Raw genomic sequence first — 12,508 nt, 5'->3', positions numbered from 1 at the left:
TCTGTTTGAGATAGGATACAGGATTAGATAAGACATTAGGTTTGATCCAGCCAAAAATGTTATGGTACCAACTCAAACCTCATTATTAATACTAAGGTAAGACCTTCTAAAGTACAATTAATTTAAGCCGCTGCCATTTACAACTACAGTATCTCCCAGATCTTTAAAATATTTTTATATCAACCAGTGTAGCAGGATGTTGTCCTGTAACACTAAATACCTTCTCTCCCAAGAATTGAGATAGCATGTCCAATGTTGTTCTCTGGATTAACCAAGAGTACCGTTATTCTCTTTGGCATACCCTTTTACGAGTCTGCTAATATCAGTATCTCTGAAATACTAAGAGTCAAAAATATATACGTACTTTTTTAAAGTTTTTGCCCCTGAAGACGAATGAGGTTGAAGGTAGAAAGGAATCTTATTGAATTTGGGCATATTTTTCTAAAAGGAAACAAAGTGTTACATTTAGTACCAATTGGCATCACACAAATTATATTCACTTCATTGTTTCAAATTGGAAAGTGTGTTTACCTAATATGTATATTATATCAAATAAAAATGAGATTTTCTCTAGCACAATGATTGAGGACTAGTTTTCTTTGAATTGCTTAAGCTTCTGGAGAGCTCAGATCTATCTCATGCAAGTCCTTTGTTTGCCTAGCTTTTATAGAAGTTGGAGCTCATTTCAGCGGAAGCAGGTGAGTGTAAAAAGTGTACAGCACTTCGATATGATAAAAAGTCAAAACACTGAATATTTTGTTTAAAAAATGACTGCAAGTTTTAAAGAAGAAAGACTTTGAGTATCTGGAATACAGCATCAGAAATCAGGTTTCTTAGGAGGTGATTTGTTAAGGAATGGAATCAAATTCGAGACACATGTGAAGAACACTTCACCCCAACCAGGCAATGAGGGATATTTAGTATGGTTCTAACTCAAAAATGTACCTTATCTTCTCTTGGACTCCCCCAAATTCATCATATTTCAGTATGCCAGCAAGCAACACTACAGTAGACATTATGTTGGTCATTTCCCCGTCAACCAGGAGACCCCAATGAAGCTGGCTTGTTTGAAAGGAAGCCAAAGTGGTGTTTAAAATAAAGGTCTTCACAGGCCTAATTTTAAAACCTGACCCAGACCCAAACTGACAATGCCGAATCATTTTCAAAACTGATGCAACCTGAACCCAACACTCCCCCCACAAACCTGTCAGCACCGTCACCACCACCTGGAGGCTGTGATTTGTCAGCATGCTTACTTCACTGCACAGTAGCGGCAGCCAGCAGGAGTGGTGCACACAGCTGATGCCATGCGAAGCCCCCAGGCAGAAAGCAGCTGGAGTCAGAACACAGACATGGGAAGTGGCAAGCCCCCACTAGGCCAATCCCCATGTGACAATGCTGACATGGGTTTGGGTTGGTTCTGAAAAATGACAAACTGACACTCCTGGGTTGGGTTTGAGTCAAGGTCAGGCTTTAAAATTAGGTTGAAGGAGACCTCTATCTCATACAACACCCTGGTTCCTATTGGTTTATGGAACATAAGCACAGTGCATGCTGGGAAGTAGGGATTTACAATGGGCAGGTTCCAGTGACCTGTAGGGAGGCTGAATTTCAATGGGTTTATGAGAAGAGTGTTTTGAGCTAGTAATGCCTTGAATATCCCTTTAGGTCTGATTACTGAAGATATTCAGTATACGTTACTTGAGATGCTGGAGTCTAGTTAAATTCCTTTGCAGTTCACCTTTAAAAGAAGGGCAAAGTCTATACCTAATGACACTTACATCCACAGTGATGTCAATTACCCATTGTGGCACAGTTTCATTAAGCAGCATAGATTCAGTTTCACCACCTGAATCCCGACATAATAACCTAAAATATATAGAAATGAGTTTCATAAATAATACATTTAAGCACTGAGAAGAAAATTGCTGTACAGCACATAAATTACAGAACTTAAATGCAAAGATTAAAAAAAGTGTGCACAGTGATGGGCAAAACCAGAAATTATTAAAATAATAAATCTGTTAATCAGATGAAAGAATAATAATTCCATAACCACGAGTTAAGCAAGATTAGTGTTTTACGAATTCTGTTTAAATGAACTTTAAATTAAAAATAAATTGTTTAAAAAAACCCAAACAAAGTATATACATTTTAGCAATTGTGGACTCCAATCCTTTAAGTTTGATATGTGAGGGTGTACCCTTGCCCTTGTGTAGAGTCTCACTGATTGAATGGAACTTTCTGTAGACATAAGCATCTGCCAATGCAGATCTAACCGAAGGGCTAGAATCCTCAGTTACAATTCAAAAATATTAAGAGCTGTGGGAATGGGGTTCATTTTAAATTGAAAATGTAGCCTCATTTTACTTGAATGACCCGTGATCTGAAAGTTACACTGCTCCCAGGCTTGGGATGTGCTATATTCAGTTCTGGAAAACTAAGAAACCTTGACTGAAAAACCAGTCTTAATTTAAGAATGGATATATTCAGTTACCAGGGATAAACGTGAATGCTTTATGACATTCAAAAACCTGGCATCCCAGGGATATTCATCATGATATATTCAGTGGTGAACTGGAGCCGGTTCGCACAAACCGGTTGTTAAATTTTGAAGCCAGTTTAGAACCAGCTGTTAAAGGGATGGGGAAGCTCAGGCGGGACAGACAGGATGTGGCCCGTGGGACTGTCCTGTCAGTCCCGCCTGAGCTCTCAGCTAGGGAGGCTCCCATGTGAATTTTTACTGACCCGGCGGCACTCTGACCCTTCGGCAGCAGGCCCTTCACTTGGGGCGGGTCTTCGGCGGCGGGTCCTTCACTCACTCCGGGTCTTCGGCGGCGGGTCCTTCACTCACTCCGGGTCTTCGGCGGCATTTCAGCGGCGGGTCCTTCAGTGCTGCCGAAGACCCGGAGCGAGTGAAGGAACCGGTTCTTGAGCTTCTGGCAGCTCATCACTGGATATATTAGCTGATAAAGTCATGCTGGAATCAAAGTAGTGTAAAAGGCAAGATGGGTGGTAATCAGAGTGGCATGATAAGATCTCATACTACTTGACTGGTCAGACCTGAAAGCACTCTGATAGGCCAGCAAATATACTTTTAGGAGAAGTTCCCCATACCAGTGGATCAGAAAAAAAAAGTCTAATGCCTGAAGACTAACACTGCAGCACCATAATAAAAGACAATAATTATACATTAAGCTCTGCTCGAACTTAAAGTGGTACATTAAATAGTCTTAGAAGGAAAATGGATCAGCTTTAGGTTGTTGTTGATTAGTCTATGGAAGGATGGTGTACAGGAAGTGCCCTCAGAGCTATAAATCAACAAGTCCTTGTAAGAGTTACTGTACAATTCATGCACCATGTCTTGATGATTTGGAATCTAGATGTTCCTAGTCTGACTATGGAATGACATTACCAGCCACAGACCAATTTTGTATGGTCAAGCTTCTATTTCCTGGACATTGATGAATATCTGAAATTGTTCAAGAGCCAAAAAGAAAATAATTCTATTGCTTTAGCCACACTGCATTCTCTGAATTTCTGTACCTGAACAAAGTGCGTCCTCCAGCTTCACCAAAGATAACTGGTGTATGCGGTGGTACCTGAAAGTATCCATTTCCTTTCTGTACTCTGTTCTCCTGCTCACCATTCACTATAGAAAAATATACATCAAGACTATATACCTAGTTTTAGAGCCAAGTATACAGACTAACACAAGTTATTGTCTCTTGCCAATACAGTGGTGAATTAAAAAAAGAAAATAAACAAAACAGATGCAAAGATGAAGACATGTTGATTTCTCATAAACCAGAATTTCCAACACTTAAATATTTCATGAGAAATACCAAAGAATTAACACATTATAACTTTGTAGGAGGCAGATCTCAATGTCTGATGTACATGAGAATAGGGACCATGAGTGGAACACTGATTTACTATCAGTTTTCCCCAGTTTCTGAGCAATACAGAGATGTAAGTATCTGGGGAATTGAATGACCCTTACTTTAGAGGTGAACAAGAAAAAGAATAATTCTGCAAAGGCAATTATTTCACATTCAAAAGTAACATCTTAACAAGCATCTTCTTTGCTTTCCCACCTAACTACCAACTCTGAAACAGAGGACCAGGAGAACTTGACAGAGACATCTTGATTTCACTGCACTGTACATTCCATTAACTATTGATCAGGTTCATGTCTATGGACTATACAACTAGAAGTGACTGATGACATTTCAAATGCAGAGGGTCAGATTAAAAGAGCAGTGATTCACTTGTTAGACTGACTACAGCTTTCAAAATGAAACGATTTGATAAATAGTAATTATTTTGCAGTGCAATGTAAAGTTCTCTGAAAAATATGGGAAAAACTGTTTGGTTGCAATGCCTTTCAGTCAGAAAAGAACCCAGACTTACTATGTGGCACCTGAAATCCACCAATTAACAAATTTTAATGTTCTGTCGAATGCTACAACATACCAGATAATTGAATATGGGTTCCTGTGGGGGATAGGAGTTCCAAAAAGATTGCTTAGCTCATTTATGAGCAGAGCATAAAATAAATGGAGGCTCAGAATTCATAGCCAAGAGTACAGTCTAGAGATAAGACTATTGTATATTCCCATGCCCGGAGCTCATCAGAAACAAAATAAAATCATTCTGGAAATTAGAAGGGAGAAATTTTGGGGTTTTAGAAATTTCTTTAAAAAAATATTTTGGTGTTACCCTCCTGAATTTTTGATTTTTTAAAAATCAAACTCTCCTTTTTGGAGGCAGTGGAAATTTCAGCTTAAAAAAAAATCCCACTGGACGTAAGGTAGGGGAATGGTGCTATCTCAGCATGTATCAGGACCCTGTTCTCAAATGCTACAAAAACATAACATAGATGCCAACAGACATCCCTTTTTGTTAATAAGCAGATTTCAAATCTGTGTCGTCCAACTTATTTTCCATAATGGTGACTCCAGAGAAACTATGAACACTTTTCTCCTCGAGTTTTTTTTCCTAGACTACAAAATTAATGAAGTATTTTATTACTAAAACAGTTAGTATTCAGCTTGCCTAGTCACAATCTTTGTATGGTCCCTCAGCTCTCTATTAACAATATCACTGATCCAAGAGACCCCCGGTGCACTTATTTCCCAAGCCACTATTAAGTATTTGCTTTGTATTGTTAAATTTTAATATTTTAAAAGCAAATTTAGAATCTGGTTTTACAATCCTTATTTACCTGACCAGTTCTACTAAAGTACAGTACTATTCACGAGTCTATAGGAGGAATCAGGTCTCTAATGACTTGGAAAGTTGGTAAATTGCCACTCCTTATTCTTCCCACCCCAAGACTAAGGGCTTGTCTACACTACCGCTTAAATCGATGGAAGTTATGTCGCTCAGGGGTGTGAAAAAAACACCTCCCTGAGCAATGTAACTTACGTTGACTTAACACAATGTCTACACTGCGCTATGTTGGCAGGAGAGCATGCTCCCATTGACGTAGCATGTCTTCACCAGATGCGCTAAATTGACGCGGCTGCATCAATCGCAGCGGCACCAATTTAGCATGGTAGTGAAGACAAGCCCTTAAGCCTTCTAAATGCACAGCACAGGAAGTAACAATGCAAGAGCCTCCAAAATAGCCTAACAGAGTGCCTCAACCCCATTCTGAGACCACACTGAGTGAAAACGTAGTTAAACCCACATAATCCATAGGAACGTAGGACTGGAAGGGACCTCCTAGGTCACAGAGTCCAGTCACTTGCTATTGAAAGGTATTCCATCATATTAATCCCATTCATAATTTTATCAAATTGCATTTTAAACCTAGTTAGTTTGCCCCCAACTACTCCTATTGGAAGGCTGTTCCAGAATTTCACTCCTCCAATGGTTAGAAAACTTTTTCCAATTTCCACACTAAATTTATTCCAACACATGACAAGGATTTCAGCTGAAGGCCAATCTGATAAAAAAGCCAAGAGATTACCAAAACTAATAGTTTTGTAAGGTAAACATCTGCAAGACATATGAATTTAAACCACCTCATTTTATTGACACCAAAAACTTTTGAATTGCTTTGGCCCTGATTGGATGTGAACTTGTGTCCCAGTGAAAGGTTCTACCAATCATCTTCCAAACCTTTGAGCTATAGTTTCTCTTATTTTCTGCCAAATCCACCCACCTATCTTGTGTGCCATTTACAGAACCCTACTGTTAACCTCACCTTTCCTTTGTGGATTACTTTAGAAGATAGCCTCCTGGGTCAGTACACAATTCTGTTTTCAACATCCATTCAGTGTAACACATTCCAACAAATATAACTGCTATTTATTAGTGTATACTTCCCAGTAATACTTACAAGCAAATTAGGCAATGTGCCCTGGACACTTACCCAGAAAAGCATAACTGAATTACTCCCATTCCTCTGCCCTATCTAGAATTTAAGGAATTTATTCTCTCCCTTAAAAACCTAGCCTCTTAATTTTACCAGAAATTTTTTTCATTGCGAACTAATAGCATTTCTGTAAATTCACCCTCAATGCAGAATTAGCTTTTCAATTGTTTCCTCTTTATTGTGGAGTTCCAAAGGCTTTTAAACAGCACTATCGTCAGTGGAGGAGTGCTACGTGAAACATTACAAAGCAATGTTATATTAAAAGCTATTGTACATGTAGAGACAACTCTAAAAACCTCACATAAAACAAACTAGCTATGAATGCTAGAGACAAAAAGATTTAAAGATTCTTATATTGTACAGGTGAACACTAACCATGATTTATTTCATTTTCCTCTTCATCCATTGGATTGATGTGTGTTCTAGGCCAATACTCTAGAAGAGCTTGTAATAGAAGCCCTCCGAGATTCACTATAAGACATGATTAAAAACATAGAATATAATTATGTAAAAATCACTGACCCATATAGCCAGTTTAGAAAAAGACGACAACTCTCCATGTTTTTAATTCACAACTGGTTACTATAAGCTAATTGTTTGTATTTCTTATCAAAGCTTAAGAAGTTAATACAAGAGAAACTGAACATTTAAAAAAATGCTAGGTCCCAATCCTGCAATGAACTCCTTGCTGGCACTGAGGTCTACTGATGTGGAGTTCATCTCAGGGTCAGGGGCTTCAGCCCAGATCCACAAATGGACTTAGGTGTCTAACTACCACTGTAGGCACCACTGAGATCCTCAAAACTCTGGCTACTAACCCTGAAGGTGCCTAAAATCCTTTGGCACCTAAATTTCCGATAAAGTCCTTATGACACCTAAGTTTCTGCTTCTAGGTACATGCACTGCTGCCTCGCTCTAAGAGCTTGAATACCTATCTCATGCCTAAGCCCCAGAAGGATCTTTGAACCATGTAAAACTAGGCATTCCTTTGCCTATCTCGCTGGCTGGGCCCAAGCTGGTGGGCATGCTCTGAGCACATCTAATTCCAAACAAAACTGTGAGAGGGAAAGGAGGAAGAGGCAGTTGTAGCAACTTCCCTAACCTTTAGTCCAGTGGTTAGGACAGTGTTTCCCAAATAGTTGGTCCCAATCCACCTGTGTGTTGTGGGAAAGTTTTAGATGGTTGCCATGTCCAAGGCCAGATGAACTCATCACGTGACCCTGAACTAGGCAAACATATATTTCACCTGGCCTGGATGTAAAGCCTCAGGTGGGTGTGGAGGGGAGAAGAGGAAGGGTTTGGTGAGCAAGCCTGTCTCGCACTCATCCCATAGTGGGGCTAGTCCCAGTTCCCCACTCTGGTCGTTGTAACCTGGCACACGAGGCTGCAGCACCACTCAGATTTGGTCTGGCTAGCCCTCCCTCATGAAAGAGAGGCAGCCGGGCCAAACTTGAGTGGTGCTGAGACCTTGCACATGAGGTAGCACAGAGCAGGAGGGCTTGCCCTCCAACCCCACCCATCTAGACCTCCCCTCTACACTGGGCCAGGATTAGGGTTGTGGTAACAGGACAGAGGGTTCATATAGGTAAACGATGGGTTACAAAATAAAGACAATGCTGTTGGTGGGTTGCCTTTGTAAAACATTTGGGAACCAGCAGGCTAAGGCACTCACATGAGACAGGATTTGAGCAGGGTTCTCACACTACTTCTTGTCAAGGCACAGGGGGGAATTGAACCGAGGTCCCGCATTTCCTGGGTGATTTCACTAACCACTGGGCTAAAGGTTACAAGGGAGGCTGCCACATCCTGCAACCTCTCCATTCACCCCCTCGGGCTTTTGCTTGGACTTAGGTGTGTGCTGCCTTTCTTCTTGCAAGAAACAGCATAGGTGCCTGACTCCAAGAAAGGATTCCTAGCTATAGATCCTAAGTGGAAATAGGCACCTAATTCCCTGTGAGAGACAGGGTTTAGGACACACCCTTCTCCATCGCATCTGCTACTGGCTAGCTTAGGCAGTTCCTCACCTAGCACTATGGCTTTAGTGGATCCCATCCGTAGGTACCTAACTCTTCCCATGCACGAAGCAGGGAGTCCAGTGCCTAACTCTGGTTTATGGATTCCACTGGGTTGCAAAAGCACCTAGAAGTTAGGTGCTCCCATGCTCTGTGTTGCAATGCCTAAGTTGTTTTGTGGATTTGGACTTTGTCTTTAGTCTTGTAGAAAAAGCTAATTTTGCTATAATTCCAGTCAGTTTTAATTGTTTTTAACAAATATTTTAAGATATGAGTTTATTACAGTATTATTCTCTAGTTCAGATCTTTCATATAATAATTCCAGTCTAGCATTTTTCATTTTGCTTTTTGAAGGAAAATGAAATGGACAAATGAAATAGACAAAGTGAATACAAGATTGCCATTATAAAGCATCTCAGTACATTTTCATTGGAGAGTCATTTGGAGGATTTAGTCTCAAGAAAAGTGGGGAAGTCCAAGCAAGCACAAAACTACTATCTGCCAGAAATATACTAATATGTAATGGGGTTTTATATTGTTTGAATGAAATGTTAATTTAAATTAAAACTCACATTTTGGATCAGATCCATCTGGACTGCTAAATCCAGCATCTTTTGCTGAGACCCAAGCTGCAAAGCAGTCACTCTCATCTAAAGTAATTGTCAACATCTGTCAAAAGAAGACCATATGAATATTGTATTAAGAACCCAGCAGGTTTCTTTTACATATACAGAAGACACACTAAACTGCAACTACAAAATATGGTAGTATTTGATTATACAGCGACTGTCTACAAACACTCCATTTCTCAAATTTTATTACATTAGTAATTGCCGTGTACAAGATTAGTTTAAACCAACATTATCTCCTTACAAAGAATTCTGTAATTAACTACTCTTCAAGTTATCAAGATCCAAAGAAGCATTCACAGACATGTTGATTGAAAGATAAATTATATCAGATAATCAAAATATAGTTTATGCCACACACATTAAATTAAATCTTAGAGTCAAAGCTTTATATGGCTCACAGAAGTTTAACTTAATAAAGTGTATATATTAATGCTTTCATGAATGGTCATATGAAATGACAAATGCCCAAATTAGGAAATAATTTAAGTTGTGTCTTACCCCAGTTTTTAAGTCTACTGAGAACCAGTTTGGCACATACACCATTTTAAATCTCTTCTTAATTTCTTCTTCAAAATCTACTTTCCCAAGGTCTTCAACTTTACATGCCTGTACACCAGAATATTAAAAAAAAATACGCAAGTTTCTTAATACTGAATAAGCAGTCATATCCACTGTTAAAACCTTTAATTTGCATATCAGAAAAATTAACTTTTAACAAATGTATTCCCTCATGTGTATACCCTCTATGTAATGCAATACTCAACTTGAAGATTCACATTCTCAAATGGCTGTACAGTAAATTGTATGCTAAGTAAGCTTTTTATTTTTCTTGGTAGCTTGATGCCACTACCCTCCAAAACACTAAAACAGAAAGTATGGAAGCACTACTTCAGAGCAACATAAACTTCTTCCCCAGTGTTGAATCTTGCCTTGCCTTGAACTGTAGTTCATTTTAAAAAAATAAACAGATGGATTCAAAGAAAAAAGGAACAGAATGAATATTAATACTATTCATTACAAGTTCAACATCTACTAGTTCTATAAAAATGCTACTCTGATAGTGGTACTTACTGATCTATTGACAAATTAATACAAAAATGGATTTTGAAATGCTCTTTTTATTTTTAACTTTTTTAATCTGAAAAAACTACTTACCTGTTCTTAGACTGTTGTCAGTAAAGACATCGTCCTCTCCTCCCCCCACTACTGGAGTACACATGCACGCTAAGCCTGGAACCTCTAGTAAGGACTGAGCAGTGCTATGGCTCTCAGACACTCTCTTGAGTCACGGAAAACTCTGGTATAAGTAAACATGACCCTCCCCTCCACCAAAACCTTCATTTACTCTCAGTTCCTTACACTCACTCAGAATCGAATATAGGTTCCAGGAAGTAGGGATGGAGGGTGGAGTCACAGGTGAGTAACTCTTCTCTTTCCTTTAAATATAGTCAGTACAGATCCCCAGTTTTTAAAGTGGACTGAATCTATATAGAAACTACTTGGGAGCTAGTGGGTATCCCAGTCCCAGAAAGCAAGGTGCATCTAGGGCATGCCTTTGGAATGTCCCAGTAGTGAAATATGTAAAGATGCTATCAGGTGCTCAGTTCATCCTTTACACAGCATTGATCTCTGGACTTGGCCTTGAGATCAAATGCCCACCTCAGGAGAGCAGTTTTCTAAAGTTGCCCGATTAGATAGTCTCCTCATCAGTTTCCTACTGCTAGTGAATCTCCCAAATTTGTACTGACAGTATTCAAAGGGAGAAAGAAAAGTGACTCACCTTTCTCTAAAAAAAAAAAAAAAAAAGAGTACTTTTGGCACCTTAGAGACTAACCAATTTATTTGAGCATGAGCTTTCGTGAGCTACAGCTCACTTCATCGTATGCATCCGATGAAGTGAGCTGTAGCTCACGAAAGCTCATGCTCAAATAAATTGGTTAGTCTCTAAGGTGCCACAAGTACTCCTTTTCTTTTTGTGAATACAGACTAACACGGCTGTTACTCTGAAACCTGTCACCTTTCTCTGGAATTCTTCAAGCAGAGTGTTATTACGAATACACTCTTCAACCTCCATCCCTGTTTCTTCAGTCTATAATGGATTCTAAGGCACTGTAGGGTACCATACTTTGTTATAGAACCTTGTCTGGAGCATTCCATGTATCAAGAGAAAAGGCCAATTTCTCAAAAGCATTTAAGCGCCTTAAAAGCCCATATCCCACTGACTTTTGGAGAGACTTAGGAGCTTAAGTGCCGGTCACTTTTGTAAATAGAATTTAGGCATTTTTGAAAACGTTACCAAAGATCCATGCAGATCCCACAATAGTCAGGATTTTTTTAGAAGATATATGCACCAATATGCAACCTGAACTGGCATTTTTTGATTTGTGCTGCTTATTGATAAGTAAGGATAAGATTTTGTCATGGATATTTTTAGTAAAAGTCACAGACAGGTCACGGGCAATAAAGAAAAATTCACGGAAGCCCATGACCTGTCTGTGACTTTTACTAAAAATATCCATGACAAAATGGGGAGCTCACCTGTGGGATCCACACACCACCCAGAGTGGCTAGGCAGCTGCAGGGGCCCGCTTGGAGCTCCATGGGCCCCCAACACCTGTGGGGGCTTGGAGCTCAGGGTCCCCCACTGTCTGGGAGGGCTCCCGCAGCAGCCGGCAGTCTTGGGGGGCCCCCACAGCTCCTGGCCACTGCAGGCTGAAGTCACAGAGGTCACTGGAAGTCACAGATTCTGTGACTTCCAAAATCGTAGCCTTAATGATAATGTTTTGACTGATGTCCATCCATCTGTCCCCCTCCCCATCATGCATTCTTATTATGTTCATTGTTTTATTTTAAAGACAGAATTTTAAACACATTTATGTAAGAATGAACAGTAATGCAGCAGAAGAGACAAATATCGTCCCTTATCAATGAGAGTCTTTAAAAATACTTGCACTATGTTTTGTGGCACAATGAGGACCTATTTTCTCCAATCATCACCTCACATGCAGACAAATAGCAAAGGAAACAGAAGACCAGAAATCCATTAATACATGTCTAATCCAAAATTTTACACTTACCTTCAATACATCCCAGTATGCCACATTATTATTTGTATCTTTGGTTAATATATGTCTCTTGTCATTAAGAATGTGGCACTGAATAATACTAGCACCCCCTAGCAGTTATAAAGAAGAAATAAAGTCAGCAATGCCATTCATTTAATTAAAACAACAAACAACAACAACAACATTAGACTGCTACAAAAGTAGGAGCTATTCCTCAGCTCCAACAATTTGGCATGAAGCTATTTCAGCACATAATGAATATATGGCATATATGTATATCTACATGTGTTTCAACAATGATGTTGATATATTGTACAGTCAATTGCTTAACCACAATTTGGGTTGTTATGAAATATACTCAAAAGATAAAATAACCAATGTAGGTCAAGTTTATTGCTATACAGCAGGGGTTCT

General features: G+C 39.4%; 1 protein-coding gene across 1 annotated transcript in view; it reads right to left on the bottom strand.

Moving 5' to 3' along the window:
* The window catches only part of WDR48 (WD repeat domain 48), a 55,167-nt gene that overhangs the window by 4,134 nt on the left and 38,525 nt on the right, over positions 1-12,508 (bottom strand). The window contains exons 11-17 of the mRNA XM_084620753.1: positions 12,107-12,204; positions 9,528-9,635; positions 8,970-9,066; positions 6,761-6,856; positions 3,547-3,652; positions 1,782-1,869; positions 365-441 (exon numbers count right to left, since the gene is read on the bottom strand). Coding sequence (XP_084476879.1) covers positions 365-441; positions 1,782-1,869; positions 3,547-3,652; positions 6,761-6,856; positions 8,970-9,066; positions 9,528-9,635; positions 12,107-12,204 — 670 coding nt within the window. The remainder of the gene's footprint in view (positions 1-364; positions 442-1,781; positions 1,870-3,546; positions 3,653-6,760; positions 6,857-8,969; positions 9,067-9,527; positions 9,636-12,106; positions 12,205-12,508) is intronic.

Source organism: Lepidochelys olivacea (genome assembly GCF_965140295.1).
Source record: "Lepidochelys olivacea isolate rLepOli2 genome assembly, chromosome: 2".
Classification (NCBI taxonomy): domain Eukaryota; kingdom Metazoa; phylum Chordata; order Testudines; family Cheloniidae; genus Lepidochelys; species Lepidochelys olivacea.
The sequence above is the reverse complement of the archived record's forward strand: the minus strand, read 5'-3'. Positions and strand labels throughout refer to the sequence as shown.